Source organism: Drosophila guanche, unplaced genomic scaffold (genome assembly GCF_900245975.1).
Source record: "Drosophila guanche unplaced genomic scaffold, DGUA_6, whole genome shotgun sequence".
In the NCBI taxonomy this organism is placed as follows: domain Eukaryota; kingdom Metazoa; phylum Arthropoda; class Insecta; order Diptera; family Drosophilidae; genus Drosophila; species Drosophila guanche.
Genome location: NW_022995750.1, coordinates 587,158 through 604,822, shown reverse-complemented (window position 1 = coordinate 604,822; position 17,665 = coordinate 587,158). Strand labels below are relative to the sequence as shown.

Genomic DNA, 17,665 nt, shown 5'->3' with positions numbered 1-17,665 from the left:
TACATACAAGAACCAGTTACCAGTCACACAACCAACAACCTCTCTGTATATCGATTGACTTGAAGAAAACACAGAACTCTGTGTGTGTTTTCGATTCTGTACTTGAAGCAAACAACACATCTCTGGGCGCCTGAACTGACTATAAACGCCTCACACACTCACAAAAACAGTGGACCGCCTAACACACTAATACACTGCCTTCTCCTACATACTTAGGGCAGGAGCCGAACGACGCCCCTCCGCCCCACATATATGTCAATGTCTATATATAATCTTAAAATATCTAAACCAAAATGTTTAGTCGTAGATCTTTCGATATGTGTACTATTTTTCGTTTCACTTAATTTTCATCTGTTTGATATCTAACCACAACAAACTGATGTTCTACGTGTGAATCTATACTAATCCAAGCTTTCTGTTTTACTCTCTTACTTTCATTCCGCGCCCAAAAACCATACATCTATAAACCCACCCACCGACACATCAATCCTTATACAAAATACCCTATAACTATAACCCTATGATCCATCCATCCACACGCAACATGTTCAAAAAACCCACGAAATAAACGCGTTTGGAAAAAAAACAACACGATGAATTTTGCTTTCTGTTCGGTTCTTCAATGTTGTATCACAAAAACAAAAACAATAAATGCTTGTAAATATAAATAAAACCCAAATACTTTTTGTATAAACTATAAAAATAATGTGTGTGGTAAAATATGAAATTCAAATAATTATTTTGATAAATCTTTTTTCTTTGATGGAAACTTGTTACGAATCTTTAAACGTGTTATTCTTTCTGTATTGTGTGACTATCTCTCCATGTCTTTCTCTTTCTGTCTGTCTCTGTCTCGCCTTAAAACACTCGCTGTCTAACTGTACTTTGTGTGTGTGTGTGTGTGTGTATTAAAATTCATATAAAACTGCATTAAAAAACACCATCGAAAACACCCGACACTCTTTTGTGGAACATATAAATTCTTGTAAACATCTGTCCTTCACAACATGCAACATTATATATCCTACGATATGGTATATACGGATCGGGCCGCAGACATGCATAAGGAGAATATGAAAAAGAAGCGCCGAGATCTGGAGCAGGCCTCCCTGGACGCCGCTTCAGATCTGCTTGATACAGATAGCAATGCAACCTTCGCAATGGTACTTAACTCTTGATATACTATCTCTCTAAAAAATCCTATTTATATAAGGCGAGGGCCTAATAAAACTACCAGAAACTAGTAGAACATTCTAAGAAATACAGAAAAATAAGGGATGAGGCTAGAAAATATAGAAAAATACCATAACAACTTTAAAGGATCGGAAGATAATAGATAGATACTAGGAAAAAAGGAAAGTGTAAACCAAATGCAAAAAATATAGAAAAGCAAATATAGAAAAACCATATAAAATTACTGGGAAAAGATAAAAATAGCAGAAAATATAAACAAGAACTATTGACACCGTTTTGTCTGTTATTTTGGGTAGAAAAGCATCCATCCATGTCCGTTTTTTAATATTTGGAATACCCACGCATAGGCGTCTATAAAGGAAGCCCCCTACTACGGGACTTATATTTCTCTCTGCCATCATTTGTTTTTCCTTTCGAAACAACAAACATCAAAACGTCGAATTGGCTTAAAACTCAAAACAAATTGTTATGATAAAACTATTAAAACAACTATTTTCTTTTATACTTGCCTCTTTCTTTATTACCACCACAAAAAACAACAACAACCAAAAACTTTTTTCAAACGTGTACTACAACACAAATATACAACAACAACCAAACAAAATAAATGCAAAACCCATCCACCGTATCATCGCAAAACCACCACTCGACCGGGAATTGAATTGGAAATATCGCAATGAAAATGAAAATTAAATGAAATTTACGCACATGCCCTGCCTCCCTAAACCACCACCACCACCACCCACTGAAACACCTGCCAACCTGCTCGAACCAACCAACCAACCAACCAACTCATCGAACCACCATCGTACCCCTCATTTGTTTCATGTCAAACGGCATCGCAATTTCAACGCGGTGTCGGCCAACAGAAACCGCTGGTGCGCCATCCCGGCGATCCTCTGGCCCTCGAGAAGCGTCTCCAGTGCGAGGTGCATATGCAGGCACCCAAGCGACCCAATTGCTGCAAGACTTGGCTATCGAAATTCCCCACAAGGTAACTGAGATACATGGCACCGCCCCCTGCCCCTAAGCAATGGGGTAGTGGCGGGGTGCCTAGTAGATCTCTTGAAATATACTTTAGTTCTATCTGTGTGTTGTGCATATAGTAGTTGATGGATTTACTTTTTGATGTTGTGAACATGTGTACTACTACTATTCTCTATTATATTCTCTTTTCACTAACTCTTGTTGACTTTTTTGCTATCACATCAAACAAAAACAATCTCTCAAACAGTCTCTCTCATTGATTCCGACTCTCCTGTGAAAAAACACCCGAAATATCTGCCGCTTGCTTGCCGTTTGTTAAAAACAACTTCAGTTTTTTGCTCGCTGATCATTTATGTTGCCAAAATTAAAAGAAGAAAAAAAAAACAAGTGAAGTAAAAAAAAAATGTTTGTAAAAAGAAAAAAAGTATTTTACGAATACAAAAAATAACAAAAGTTTGAAATTTGACATAAAAATAATTTTTTTAAATTTAAACTAAAAAATGGTATTATTTTGTATTACTAAAAAGTGAAAATTTTATTGCTTTTGTGCCTTTTGAAATAATTTCTTGTGTGTGATTTGTTTGTTTTGAAAATCAATCAATCGAATGTTGTGTTGTAGATACAACCCCCCTTTCCATCCTGACCCACAACCCCTCCCAACCCCTCTGTAGATACCACCCCTCACCACACCCCTTGCACTTATAATTTTCCAGCACGTCACACGCGCCCCACCTCGCCGCCTCACAAACATTTTTAAAACAAACAAATTATTTTGCCAAAAGACACAAATTTTGAAATGAGAAATGAAAATTTGAAACTGAAATATTTGGAAACAAAAAAACTAAGAAAAAAAATACCGAAAACCGAAAAAAAAGTAATCACAAATCAAATCAAAAAGCCAATCTTTAGATGATCAATTAATATATATTTTCTTCGTACTTGTTGAATATTTATCCAAAGACAATGTTCTAGATCGAAGAGAATCGATGTAATATCACGGATCACCTTCCCGCTGGTCTTTGCCCTGTTCAACTTGGTCTACTGGAGCACATATCTCTTCAGGGAGGAGGAGGATGAGTAAATGCCGTTGCCAATACTTAAATTTAATACTTAAAAAAAACCTATAAACTTAAAAAAATGAACAGCAAATGTAACCGAACACACATGGGAAAGGATTGTACTAACCTATTCTTTCAATTCTTTTTCCATTCTTTCCAAAAACTTTTGGTTCCCATTTGGATTAATTTTCATGCTCTTTTTGTGTTGCGTTTTGTGTTTTCCAAATGATTTGTTGAACCTCAAATAAAAAGGACCTTCTAAGGACCGCGAACGGCTATGTAGAATCCAAAACAAGAGAGAGAGAGAGAACGAGGGGCGCATTCCCCCTCAGTACAGAAACAGAACAGAGTTATAGGCAAGGCTTCAAGGCACTTCCATTAAAGATTAAAATGATAATTCGAATGACGTTGGAATGATGATTATTAAAAATTAATTCTTAAGCTCAATTGATGATCCAAAAGTGTGACTGCATAGTAGTTAATGTTATTAATAATTATAGAAAAAACAACACACAAACACACACACACACCTACACAACAATTGTTTGAGTTAGACTAGTTCAAAATAAATTTAAAAAAACAAATTAAAAAATGACAATTGATTTGTACTTAAAAACAAAATTTGATAAGTTTAGCCCTAAATCGTAAATCCTAGGATCAGAGGTCGAACCATCGACCATCTTTTGTACATACGAATGAATACGAATAAGTTTTAAGCGAAACAACCAAAACAAATCTCTAGTTTAAAAACAAATTCGAATTGTGTAAAGAGCATTGTGTAGATATTTACTAAGTTTAGTCGATAAACCCGAAGCGGAAGCTAAACGAACAACTCTAGGTAAAAAAATCCAATAAAATTATATGTTCATTCATCGAAAAGAAGAGATCGAATAAAACAATCGTACGAAGAAAATCATCTGCAAAGCACACAATGAAAAAAGTATAATCAAGAAGTATTTTTATTTTAAGGCCAAACTAAGAGAAAATGGTTTATGTGGTGGGTATTTTTGCATCCTTTTTCCTAGAACTCCTAGAACTATACTTTGAAGCCTGCTTTCGAGTTTTGAGCATTTGTTAAAGTAGTTTTACAATATTTAATACTATGTAAATTATTATGGGAGTACTCGTTGTCCTGAATTCTTATTTGATTTAAACACTAGCCTTTTATTACATTTTTCCTTCTGTATTCTGGGTCCCAGCGGCTCCTTTTAGCTATAGTTTACTTCCCCGTTTTCCTTAAGTAGAGTTAATAATAAAAATCTATAACAACTAAAACCAATTAAACAGACAATACAAATACGTAATCGAATATCGAATCGGTTCGATAACCGACATATAGAGCCACCACCATATAGAGAGTTCTTTACCAATAATCCAAAAAATTAAACCAAATTTTTTTGGTTTTTTAAGTGCCTTTTTTCATACGAATAAACCACTTCCAAGACATCCCCCCTCGCCCCTTTTGATGCACTAACAGCTTTAACTTTTAGCCAAAAAATACTAACAAAAGTACTAACTGAATTCTACATAGCAACAATAACAACAACCAAAACAAAAAAACCAGTAAGACACATAAAATATTTCAACTAAAACCGAATTTTTTTGTAATTTTTGTAGTTTTTATGAATATTTGTTATTTCTTAAGCTTGTTTTGTCTTTTACTTTATTCCTAAGTTCTTTGGAAATGCTTTTCGATCACTTTGAACTTTTGCTTTTAATATAATTTCGATAAATAAAAGGTAAGAAGAGAAATTAGAAAATTACTAAGGAAAACCAAAAATAAAAATCAAAAATCAATGAAAAATTCAAAACTTATGCTAATATTTAAAATAAAAAACACTACACAGAAAAGGGCACCCATGCATAATAATTGTTGTCATTCAAAATCATAGGCATACACAAAACTTAAATGTAAAAGAAAATTCGAAATAAACTGATAGATCGATAAATATCGATCGGCGATCTTTTTCGGTAAATCAATAACATATTGATAGATAAACATTCATGTTGTAAAAGTTGTGCCAAAAAACATTAGTCGAAAGAATATCGAACACGAAGCGCTATTAACGATTAACGATTAACGATAAAATTATGAAAGATGACTATAGCGATAACGATTACACTATGGCGATATTTGTAATGTAAATGAAAAGCTATAGCAAGCTAGCGAAGAAGATCAATAAACGATAACTACAGCGATAGTTGGTAATGTAAATGAAAAAGCTATTGAACATACAGGGTTTTAAAATGTGAGCATATAAATGTTGAAGCAAGAAATAGGCAGAAGGAGAAGAATAGCAGAAAATACTAGAAGAAGAACACGACAAAAAACACACAATGTTATCGATAATATATCGATCTAAATAAGCAAGAAGAACAATTAGGCATTTATTTATAGCGGGGGTTCCATTAATTGAGGGGCGTATTAAGGGTACTTTGGTTGTGTGCTGCTTTCAGTTTAGTCGATTCTTCGGATTTTGTCAATTATCATTTATTTCTATAGGCAAATTGTTCAGCAGCATGGCAGTCCAATCGATAGCACAGATTGTAAATACGATAGACACATGAGACAACTTTAGACTTGGAAGTTTTGAGCATTAGGTGGAGTAACAAAAATGGGAATTCACAGACAGAAGAAATGTTTAGATGATAAGATTAACGTATGGATTTAGATCTTAAGGAAAATGGCATTAACAATACTAAAAGAAACAAGAAAAACTACAACTGAAGGCAACTCATTCACACACCAATCGACACTACCCAACACTCCTGTTCCTGTACACAGAAATGTTCAATCTTTGCCACACTAAAATCGAAAACGAATCTAATCTCTGCACAAGAACCCAAGCGAAAAACTTTAGATAAAGATCATGACACATATCTTCCAGCAAAGAATTTCTCGGCCGAAGTTCTCTACAATCAAAAGACAGAAAAAAAGATATTGTATCTAAAGAAGCAATGTAAATAACAACAAACAAACAAAAACACCAATCAGAAGCAGAAGAAAAAAATCACCTTACTTTATAGAGCTATAAGTGGACGAAAGCGCACAGTACACACTCACAGCCAAAATTAAAGCAACAAATTGTATAAGAAAAACTACACCAAGAAAACTCATACACACAAATGTAGTCTTAAGATCGGAAAACATGAATTTTGCTCTAGCGCATAACCAAGGAAAATCCAGGTAACTAGTTACAACCAAATCGTAGGAAAAGTCAGGGGGAGAAAAGTTAAACAGTAAACCAAAAGAGAAAAGCGAATCAAACCAAAACAAAGGCCTGTCGAATGAAATCAGTAGAATAATTATACAAAAAACAACCAAAAATAGTTGAAAATAATTGTTGTCGACCCGAAAAGAAACGCAAAAGAAAATAAAAAATGCAAAATAAAACCGAAAAGAAAAGCCAAAAAATTGTGTAAGACCCCCCAAAAGAATAAAAGATGTTTGTGAAATGTTTATAAATAAAAAAGAAACCAAAAGAAATATGAAAGAAAAATGCAACAATGAGTTTTCTTTTGAGTAAAAAGTTAAAAACATACAATTTCCCCATCTATTGCCTTCCTTTGATATTCAAAAAGTACTCTTTGGTAGCCATTCGATTCGTTTTGCCATTGGGACTGCGCTTCAGTTCCTCCATGATGATTGCACCGCCATTCAACTGCTTGTACTTGGCTTCCGTATGATCTCTCACATAATCCACAATGTCCTGGGCTTTCAGTTCTTTTCCCTGCCTCTTGACGACAGCAGCGACTGCCTCATCTCCATTAACTTCGTCCCAGACACCAAAAACACAAACCTCAGCAACTTCTGGCATCTTAGAGATGATCGTTTCGATATCGTTCGGGTAGTACATGATGCTCTGGTACTTTAGCATGTCCTTTTTCCGTTCCACAATATACAGGAAGCCATCATAATCCATGTAACCGAGGTCCCCAGTGTGGAACCACATCTGAGGGTCACGAATCTTTCGAGTCTCCTGCTGATTTCCAAAGTATCCCGCCCAATGCTGGCCATTGCGGATGCACACCTCTCCAAGCTCATCGGGACCCAGAGATTCTCCCTCTTCAGAGACTATCTTAGCCTTCAAGCCACTGAGCAGCCTACCCACAGAGTTGGGCTTATCATCAAAATGAACGTTCATGGTGGCCATGGCCCCTAATTCCGTCAATCCATACATGAAAATGAGACCATCGCTGCTCAGTCGACTTCTAATGAGCTTCTGCGTCTCAACTGAAGCGCGACCTCCTCCAAATAAGAAATACCTGATGCTCGAGAAGTCTGTGGACTCGAACTCCGGACAATTTACCATCATGGCCATATGGGAGGGCGCCTGCAGTGTCCATGTGATCTTGCGGTCCTCTATGAGCCGCAACACGTACACAGGATCGTAAACATTGTCTGTGATAATTCTTGTAGTGCTGTAGACTCCCGATGTAATGGTTGTCAAGACACCAGAAATCCAGTCGAGGCCGCTGTGGGTATACTGAACATCCGAGGTAGTTAGGGAACTGCAGATGAACGACGGGATTGATAGATAGATAGATATCTGAGAGATTGCATCTAAATGATACTTACTGGCAGCCGGCGAGTATCTTTCGACTGTTTGTTAGAGTCACCGCCTTGGGGGTGCCTGTGGTGCCCGAGGAACAGAGTATTGCCAGAGTCTGATCGATGCCCTGCTCCAGTCGCACGGGCAGAAAGTTATCCTCGATGGAGGATGAGAGTATCTGCAGGATGGGAGTCGATCCTCCCTCTGGATGGTTCCGCATCGTAACGATCTCCACATTCTCCAGGTCCTGAGTGGCTTCTCTCACTTTCTCGTACTCATCCCCGTCGCAGAATATGATCCGTGGCCGTGTGATGGAGAAAAGCTTCTCGATGGTACCCCGATCGTAGGCGATGTTCAGGGAGTGGAAGGCGATGCCATTGAAGAAGCAGCCATAAGCAACGGCAGCGATATGGGTGGTGTTCCTGGCTATAATCCCCACTATATCCGACTGGAGTAGACCCTTCGATCGCATATACGAGGCTACACGCATCGCATTCGAGTGGAGCTCTTCGCGGGTGAGAATTGTCTCCTCAGTGGTGGATATCTGGAAGGCACAAATGTATCTCTCCCTTGATGTTAGATGGATATCGAAACTCACTTGAGCAATCAGCTTCGGATGCCTGCGCATTTCATGGAAAATAATCTCCCCAATGGATAGGTTCGGCGCAAAGTACTCTTTGATTTCATCGCCACTCCAAATCTTTAGATCTTTATCGTACGAAGTTGCTGGTACGTAAGGCATTTCGTGCACTTTTCTTGACTTTCAATCTTTTCAAACTGTTCCTAATTTCCGAGTGCCCTCGTTCTTATATACCAAAATAATAGCAAAAACAAAAGATAATCCCATAAAGATTGCAGCTTTGTGGAATGGAAGATATGACGACGGTCCAAAGACAAGGCTTCTTCTCTTCTTTCACCATTTCTGTTTGCAAAGTGAACATCACACCCAAATACTCTGGGTATGAAAAATTTGAAGATAAATCCGAGGTAATACACGTAAAAACAAGTCAGGGGCTCATTTGCATTTGCTTATCATAAGAATAACACTTCATTACATGTCAGATAGTCACATTTTCTGCTGTGTCATTTCATACATCATCTAGACCTGGTTTCTAGATATCTTTCTTGTACCTTGTATCTGTGGGAGAATGACGGTCCAATCTCTGCCAATCTGACACGCTCTGAGTGTTATCTATAAAATTACGATGTTTCGAATGATGAAATTGGAAAGGTCAGAACTCTTGGAAGCATATAAAGCTTTTGATTTTTTTATACCCGTTACTCGAAGTGTAAATAGGGTATATTGTATTTGTGGGGAGGGATTAAATCCACATGCATATTCTTGATCAGTATCAAAAGCCGAGTCGATAAAGCCATGTCTGTCTGTCCGCCTGTCCGTCTTTATGAGCGCCTAGCAGTCAGAGACCCTAGGAGATGGGGCAACCAAGTTTTTGCATCCAGACTTCTGAATGGGGGGTCGAATGGGATCGGAAACGCTTCCTTCTGTGTGGTACATGCACAAATACAATATACAATATTTACTCTTCGATTACCGGTTATAAAAATATTGTTTCGTTCGGAAGTTATTCATTTTTGGCACAGAAAGCAATGCTGTGCCAATGCAAGCAACATGCTGTGCAACATTAAGATGTTGCGAATTTCGTGAATGAGAGGATGCTGCTCCGAATATGTTGCGTGGCAGTGCGTCGAATTTGTGAATTTAAGATTCCATTTATTGCCGCCTTATAGTGGCGCCAGGTGCTACTACAGAAAGGCGCTAGGTGGCGAAGAGTTCCAAAATAAAACAGTAGATGGCGCTGACGTTCAGTCATCAAGTCATAGTGGCAATGAACTAAAAATGACTGAGAAGTATAGATACATTATAACGTAAACTGACTGAAATACTCCACAAAAATATTTCCCAAAATAACCCGGAAAATTTACTCAAACATAATGTGACCCATAAACACACCTAATTATACCTTTTGAACCCTCCTAAAACGGCACTTTTAATTCAATAAACGCCTAAACTGAACCATTACACAACTTTGAATGAATAATCGTCTGATCGTTGGATGCTGCTGACAGAGAAAAAGGTACATCTCGTGTCAAGCGAAAGCGTTTTGTCGTCGAAATATATCCGGACACTTTAACTGCTGCTAAATTGCCGACTAATTTCGATTCCATTTCCAATTTTGCAATCTTTTGCGTGACCTTTAAATAGGAGCCGCCACCAGAGACCAGCCGCCAGTTGCATCAAAATGTTGAATCCAAAAGGCAGCAGTAATCCCACCACGAAGTACGATGACAAGGAACACATATGGAGCGGAGCACGGCAGCATGGATTCTACAATGAAGGCTTGACCATTGGACAGATCATCTTTCGGCAGCTGCAGCGAGAGCCCCAAAGGATATTCCAGATCTCACACACGGATAATACGCGGCTCACGCGCTGGCAGATGCTGGAGAATGCCTCCAAAATGGGTGCGTATTTGAGGGAACAAAAATGCATAAAGGAAACGGATATTGTGGGTCTGATGGCAAGGAATACGACACATGTGGCAGCTGTGGCCTATGGCTGCCTCTTCAATGGCACACCCTTTCATGCCGTGAATCCGAATCTCGAGGAGAAGACCATCAGGGATCTGTACAACATCACCAAGCCCCGCATCCTGTGCTGCGACAGTCAGGACTATGAGAAGATCAAGGATATAGCTGGAACATTGGGTGCCACAGTTCTCATAGTTAATGGAAAGGTTCCCCATGTCTCGAGCGTCCCAGAGATACTTAGAACCGCTTTAAATGGCAACTATGAGCCTTCAGAGTTTCCTGGCGGCATCAATCGCACCATGGCCATCCTTTGTTCTTCGGGCACGACAGGAACCCCTAAAGCGGTGACCATTTCCAACAGTCGCAAACTATTCGAGTGCCACAGGTACACCCCACAAGTGAATAATACTCTCAGAGAACTCGGTTTAAAGACTATTTTTCGTACAGCTACCTGTCGCCCAATGATGTGCAGTATGCTCCTAGTACCCTGGACTGGCTGACGGGACTGATTTCTCTCGTCACGGCTGGGGTTTATGGCACAGTCCGTTTGATATCCAGTGAAATGTTTAGCCCCGCGCACTTTTTGGAGATCTGTGAACAGAATGAAATGTCGTGGACCATTATGGCCAATTCTCATGTCGCCATGTTGGCCAATTGCCCACAAACCAAGGCCCAGAAGCTGAGAAGCCTGCAGCACTTGCTTTTCGCTGGCGGCCACTGTCTTGTGGCGACTCTCAGGAAAATGCAATCCTTCCTGCATGGCCAGGGTATCCTGAGAAATGCCTATGGCCTAACGGAGTTGGGCGCCCTCGTTTCCTACAACTACGACACGCAATCGAAGCCCGAATCGGTGGGTCGTTTGTTGGCCAACATCCGCGTGAGGATTGTCGATGCCGCAGGGCAAAATCTGTCGGTGTCAGGCGTGGGAGAGATCCTGTTGCACAATGGACAGCCGTGGAGTGGATATTTTGGCAATCCCAAGGCCACGGCGGAGATGCAGGACTCCGCAGGATGGTTCCACACGGGCGACATTGGCTACTTTGATGAAGATAACTATCTGCACATTGTGGAGCGCAAAAAGGACATGCTAAAGTATCTGGGAATGATGTACTATCCGCATGAGATCGAGGAAGTGATCGCCCAAATGCCCGATGTCTCCGAGGTCTGTGTGTTTGGCCTGTGGCGCGAACAGGAGGGCGACGCGGCAGCTGCCTCTGTGGTCCTTCGTCCCAGCAGCCAAGTCCAAGCCTTTGAGGTGGAGATTTTTGTGCGGGAGCACATCTCCGTGCCCTTCAAGCACCTCCATGGTGGGGTGCAAATCGTGCAGCAGCTGGCCAAGAGTGCCAATGGAAAGGTCAATCGTCAGGCGGTCAAAGCGGACTACATAAAGCGGTTCGCCTCCACTTAGACGTCCCCGCAGATTCATACCACAGTTACGCAGATAGAGTTCCACTTTTCAACAGATACAGATACAAAATGTAAACAGCGTGCTAGCACTTTGCACTCTCACAAGACACACTCGTCCTCACGTAGATACTATCTAAACTATTCCATGGTAATATCTAGCTTTCACTCGAATAAAGATACAAATAGCGAACTTCACAGTTGCACCAAAATGCCAATGGAAAAATATCTTTTCATCCAAAAGGCAATACTGTGGGGATCAAACAATTATTTAAGTAAATTCAAACAAATATTGAATCCTTTGCGATGTCCCATAAAAGTCCAAATACCATTTAGATACACAGGAACCAGTAGCTTCGAGAAGAGAGCTTCTGTTTACAGCAGAAATATCTGTTGAAACTGTAATTGTTTGTAAAAGATCCAACCACTTTTGTGTATTTTCTATGTTATTTGCATTTTCATCTGGCCTATAATTTTCGAATCGATGATTGAAGTTCATTTACCAATTGGCACGCGATGAAAACGCAAACAAAAGACACACCCGATGATGATTATGATGATGATGATGATGATGCAACATGCAATAGCCAATGGCCACCCCCTGACCCTGCCCCACACATCTAGATCTGCTCGTGAAAAAAGTGCCACCAGTCATTGTAATCTCAATATGGTGTGTGTGTGTGTGTGTGTGTGTGTGTGTGTGTGTGCTCTAATCAAAATTTAATAGAAGTGTACACGTGAGTGTAAAAGTAAATGTAAGTGCCATTGTAAGTTTAAGTGGCGATAAACTTATCTACAAACAAGATACAATGCGAGTGCGAATCTCTATAAAAACGCAACTGCAGTCGCCAATTGCCATTAGTCGAGAAAAAATCATTGGAGGCAATGCCTTATGTACCCGCAAATTCCTACGATGGAGACCTTAAGATCTGGAGTGGATCAGAGATCACAGAGTACTTTGCGCCGAACCTATCCATTGGGGAGATTATTTTCCATGAAATGCGCAGGCATCCGAAGCTGATTGCTCAAGTGAGTTTCGATATCCATCTAACATCAAGGGAGAGATACATTTGTGCCTTCCAGATATCCACCACTGAGGAGACAATTCTCACCCGCGAAGAGCTCCACTCGAATGCGATGCGTGTAGCCTCGTATATGCGATCGAAGGGTCTACTCCAGTCGGATATAGTGGGGATTATAGCCAGGAACACCACCCATATCCCTGCCGTCGCTTATGGCTGCTTCTTCAATGGCATCGCCTTCCACTCCCTGAACATCGCCTACGATCGGGGTACCATCGAGAAGCTTTTCTCCATCACACGGCCACGGATCATATTCTGCGACGGGGATGAGTACGAGAAAGTGAGAGAAGCCACTCAGGACCTGGAGAAGGTGGAGATCGTTACGATGCGGAACCATCCAGAGGGAGGATCGACTCCCATCCTGCAGATACTCTCATCCTCCATCGAGGATAACTTTCTGCCCGTGCGACTGGAGCAGGGCATCGATCAGACTCTGGCAATACTCTGTTCCTCGGGCACCACGGGCATCCCCAAGGCAGTGACCATCACCAACAGTCGACAGATTCTAGCCGAGTGCTAGTAGGTAGATCTTGATACCGAGAAGTATCTGTATCTAATCGTTTACCTTATTATTTTCAGCTCCCTGACCACCTCGGATATTCAGTATACCCACAGCACCTTAGACTGGATCACTGGACTCTTGACAACCATCACATCGGGAGTCTTCAGCACTACCAGGATTATTGCAGATAATGTCTTCCATCCTGTCAACATGATGCGCTTGATTGAGGAATACAAAATCACATGGCTCATCCAGGCACCCTCCCACATGGCCATGATGGCCAATTCTGAGGAATTCGAGTCCGCAGACTTCTCGAGCATCAGGTCTTACCTATTTGGAGGAGGTCGCGCTTCCGTGGAGACGCAGCATCTCATTAGAAACCGTCTGAGCAGCGACTGTCTGCATTTTGCCTACGGATTCACGGAATTGGGGGCCATGGCTACCATGAACCACCATTTTGACGAGAAGCCAAACTCGGTGGGTCGCCTGGTTAGTGGAGTGAAGGCAAAGATAATCTGTGAAGAGGGAGAATCCCAAGGTCCTGATGAGGTGGGTGAGGTGTGCATTAGCAACGGCCAGCATTGGGCGGGATACTATGGAAATCCCGAGGAAAGCCACAAGATTCGGGACTCTCAAATGTGGTTCCACACTGGAGACATTGGCTACATGGACGATGATGGATTCCTGTACATTGTGGAACGGAAAAAGGACATGCTCAAGTACCAGAACATCATGTACTATCCGAATGACATCGAAACGATCATATCTGAGATGCCAGACGTCGCCGAGGTCTGTGTCTTTGGCGTCTGGGATCAAATCAATGGAGATGAGGCAGCCGCCGCTGTCGTCAAGAGGCAGGGAAGTGATCTGAAAGCTCAGGACATTGTGGATTATGTGAGAGATCACACGGATGCCAAGTACAAGCGATTAAATGGAGGGGCCATTATCATGCAGGACCTGATGCGCAGTCCCAATGGCAAAACGAATCGAATGGCCACCAAGGCGTATTTTTTGGAAGTTAAGGATCGAAATTGAACAGAAAATACCAGAATAAACTTTGGAAATCATGTACCCCAATGGTCAATGGTTTAATCTCCTCTCCCTCTCTGTATGTACACATTTTCACCTCAGTCTGAGCATTGGCAACTCTCTCACTCTCTCTCTCTCTCTCTCTCTCAACTAAGTGACGTAGCAAACCGCTCGGAAATCGCAAAACCGCAAATCGTAATCGAAAACGGTTATGGCGCGATAAAGCGTGATAAGATATGATATGTAAGGCGCTGGACAGCAGCAGAGCACACGCACCTGCAGGGAAACCTCTTGCCAGTTGCTGTAGAACGTGCGAAGCGTTTGGACCCCGCCGTAGACATCCCATCCGACATTTCGGAGAGAGCAGAGCGCTTATCAGCGGACTGACGGACCCTTTATTATGGAGCGCTCGAGCACACACTTCGATAAATATACCAAAATATGGAGTGGACCGAGGCCGCAAAGCTTTTTCGATGCAGATTGTTCGATTGGTAAAATATTGTTTGCATTTATGCGAAATCATCCATCGAATTTGTGTCAGGTGAATGCTGGCCGCTCTTTCGCTAGAACTCCGCCCATTAATATTTCCTCTGCAGATCTCCGATACAGACGGCACAGCCTTGACCAATGGAGAGGCCATCACCTTTGCCATTCGGATTGCTCAACAACTGAAAGCCCTGGGCCTCAAGCAGGATGATGTGGTGGGTGTGGCAGGCACAAATACCACATATCTAATGCCAGTGGTGCTGGGCTGTCTTCTGAACGGCACACCCTTCCATGCCGTGAGTCCGTGGCACGACGAGGACACCCTCAAGCACTTGTTCTCCATAACGCGACCTAGGATCATCTTTTGTGACGGTCTCGTCTATCCTCGCATCAGCATCATTTCTAGGATGTTCAAGAGTCATGTTTACACCCTCAAAGAGCATCGTTTGGGCATTCCTAGAGTGGAGGATCTGCTGGAGCCCACGAAGGCAGAGCTCTATTATGTGTAAGTGAGCCTTTTCCCATTTTTTGTTTCATAGATACAAAACTGTTTGCTTACTGCAGTCCCGAACCTCTGCCCTTGGGTGGTGATCAAACGGTTGCCATTCTGTGCACTTCGGGCACGACCGGACTACCCAAGGCCGTGACCATAACCAATGCAGCTTGTCTATTTGATTTTGGGTAAGATCTATTGCTATGTTCTGGATTAAATCCCTCCCTAATCTCTCTCTCTCTCTCTCTCTCTCTCTCTCTTTTCTGTAGCTTCGTCACGGGCCAGGATGTTCTGTTGTCCTTCAGCACAATCGACTGGTCCGCTGGCATGTTTCAGATGCTCTTCAGCGCCTGCCATGGCTCCACGCGCATCATCACGGATCGTGCCTACACTCCCGAATATCTCCTGCAGTTGGTGGAAAAGTACAAGGTCACGCTCCTCACGTTGGTGCCACAGCAGGTGGCATCCCTTGTCAAAGCCCCAACGCTGAGCAAACAGCGACTCGCGACCATTCGTTTCATCAGCATTGGCGGCGGCAATTGCTATGTGGCGAATGTCCTAAAGATGCAGGAATATCTTCTGAATGGACAGATATCTTATGGCTATGCCCTCACAGAAACTGGGGGCGTTTCGGCCAATATGGGCGTGGCAAAGCCCTCATCTGTGGGCAGAATTGTGCCAGGAGTGAGGGTGAAAATACTGGACGATGCTGGCCGCAGTTTGGGCCATGGCGAAACGGGTGAGATCCTCCTGCACAATGGAAAGCAATGGAATGGCTACTATGGCAACCCCAACGAAACAAAGCGCATGCAGGACTATCAGGGCTGGTTCCATACCGGGGACATGGGCTATTTTGACGATGAGAACTACCTGCATATTGTGGAGCGTAAGAACGAAATGCTGCGCTTCCATGGGGCCCAGTACTGCCCCCACGAGCTGGAGCAAGTGATTGCCGAACTGCCAGACGTGATCGAAGCCTGTGTCTTTGGCCTTTGGAACGATGTGGATGGCGATCCAGCGGCCGCTGCTGTCGTAAAGATCCCTGGCAGTCGCTTGAGCGAAATGGACATTGTGGAGTATGTCGCCAAGCGGCTGGTCGTCACCCACAAGCAGCTTCATTGTGGCGTCTTTTTCCTCACGGAGCTGCCAAAGACGGGCAGTGGAAAGGTCCTGCGGCAGCAGGCTCGCGACCAGGCTCTCGGAAAAAAGTGGTCCGACTACGGCAATGGCCACTGAATCCATTCAAATAGTTTTACAGCTTACTATAGACTTACAGTATGACTCACACAGTCAGTATTCAACTCCATGCGCGGGCAAAGATACAACCAAATAAATTCCAAACAAAAATAAAAGGAAAGAAACATTTTTGATATCACTTTTTTGTGGGTTCGTTGGCGGCTTATCTGTTGATGATTAGAGGCAGCCAGGTGCGATTGTTGCGGTCCGATTGAATGATTGAACGAAGGGTGCAAAGTAATTCAAGGGAACAGCACACATGTTAGAGGTCAAGATAAGAGGGAAAATGTTGTAAGAAAAATATATAAAGGAATGCCAATTAAGATTATAAATGTATTGAGTAACAAAAAGTAATGAACGTCCATGCTCAAAACGGGGGTTTTTTATGGGGTTTATTCTTAAGGGATTATTGATTTTTAAGAGTTTTAATGAGACAATTGTTCTTATCACCTTTTGCAATTAAACCAAATAGGCATTATCTAAGAAGTGAAAGTGCGATAAGAAATGAAAATGACATATGAAAGAAATGAAAGAGGAATTCATCAAATGTGGAGCTGTTTTTGATCGGACTATGGAGTCTATCTAATATATGCATATGATCTGGTAAATTATATACTTATATGTACATACAGATATCAATCACTCTATCCTTAACAAATAGGCAACCCCAGGAAAATACAAATGCGAAAAAGCGAAAAAAACAAAAAAAGGATGTACTCATTTATGCACTTTTCGTAATTTTATATTTCTAAATTGTATAGCCAACAATATGCTTACAGAGTTGACGTTAAATATATTTTTTGTATATTCTTGTCATACTAACATCAAATTAAGACATTTCTTAAAATAATCGAAGCAGATTTCATGAATTTATTAAATGTTGTACCTGAGACAGAAGAAACAATATCTAGAAACTTAAAATATTATTGTGTAGCACGAAAGTATTCTCCACTGTTTTGACTTTATCCAATAAATCCATAATAAATCACCAAAAATAAATAAACAAATAATTAACCGAAATACAAAACATATTTCATTTCATTTTAATACATAATAATAATACTTACTTTTTTCTATCAGTCCTCACTGTC

General features: G+C 41.4%; 5 protein-coding genes across 27 annotated transcripts in view; 4 read left to right on the top strand and 1 right to left on the bottom strand.

Annotated features, from left to right (window-relative positions):
- The window catches only part of LOC117585948 (glutamate-gated chloride channel), a 40,120-nt gene extending 33,902 nt beyond the window's left edge, over positions 1 to 6,218 (top strand). For 7 of the 23 annotated variants that reach the window (XM_034275729.1, XM_034275722.1, XM_034275731.1 and 4 more), the window contains exons 10-13: positions 1,057 to 1,162; positions 2,030 to 2,188; positions 3,142 to 3,258; positions 3,492 to 6,218. In XM_034275729.1, coding sequence (XP_034131620.1) covers positions 1,057 to 1,162; positions 2,030 to 2,188; positions 3,142 to 3,258; positions 3,492 to 3,501 — 392 coding nt within the window. In that variant the 3' untranslated portion in view covers positions 3,502 to 6,218. Of the gene's footprint in view, positions 1 to 1,056; positions 1,164 to 2,029; positions 2,189 to 3,141 lie in introns of all 23 variants that reach the window. The other 16 variants (XM_034275746.1, XM_034275739.1, XM_034275740.1 and 13 more) reach the window with 6 other exon arrangements.
- Positions 6,219 to 6,756: 538 nt separating this feature from the next.
- LOC117585972 (luciferin 4-monooxygenase-like) lies at positions 6,757 to 8,556 on the bottom strand. The gene is made up of 3 exons (XM_034275781.1): positions 8,391 to 8,556; positions 7,819 to 8,336; positions 6,757 to 7,751 (listed from the first exon to the last, which is right to left on the bottom strand). The coding sequence occupies exons 1-3, from the start codon at positions 8,532 to 8,534 to the stop codon at positions 6,794 to 6,796; spliced, it is 1,620 nt and encodes a 539-aa protein (XP_034131672.1). The 5' UTR covers positions 8,535 to 8,556; the 3' UTR covers positions 6,757 to 6,793.
- A 1,482-nt stretch (positions 8,557 to 10,038) lies between these two features.
- Positions 10,039 to 11,864, top strand: LOC117586454 (probable 4-coumarate--CoA ligase 3). Its single transcript, XM_034276497.1, has 2 exons — positions 10,039 to 10,727; positions 10,790 to 11,864. The coding sequence occupies exons 1-2, from the start codon at positions 10,054 to 10,056 to the stop codon at positions 11,748 to 11,750; spliced, it is 1,635 nt and encodes a 544-aa protein (XP_034132388.1). The 5' UTR covers positions 10,039 to 10,053; the 3' UTR covers positions 11,751 to 11,864.
- A 753-nt stretch (positions 11,865 to 12,617) lies between these two features.
- On the top strand, positions 12,618 to 14,407 carry LOC117586340 (luciferin 4-monooxygenase-like). Its single transcript, XM_034276342.1, has 3 exons — positions 12,618 to 12,775; positions 12,830 to 13,347; positions 13,408 to 14,407. Exons 1-3 carry the CDS (start codon positions 12,632 to 12,634, stop codon positions 14,363 to 14,365), a joined length of 1,620 nt encoding a protein of 539 aa, XP_034132233.1. The 5' UTR covers positions 12,618 to 12,631; the 3' UTR covers positions 14,366 to 14,407.
- A 123-nt stretch (positions 14,408 to 14,530) lies between these two features.
- On the top strand, positions 14,531 to 16,703 carry LOC117586341 (4-coumarate--CoA ligase-like 7). The gene is made up of 4 exons (XM_034276343.1): positions 14,531 to 14,900; positions 14,956 to 15,350; positions 15,410 to 15,526; positions 15,608 to 16,703. The coding sequence occupies exons 1-4, from the start codon at positions 14,760 to 14,762 to the stop codon at positions 16,572 to 16,574; spliced, it is 1,620 nt and encodes a 539-aa protein (XP_034132234.1). The 5' UTR covers positions 14,531 to 14,759; the 3' UTR covers positions 16,575 to 16,703.
- Positions 16,704 to 17,665: the final 962 nt, after the last annotated feature.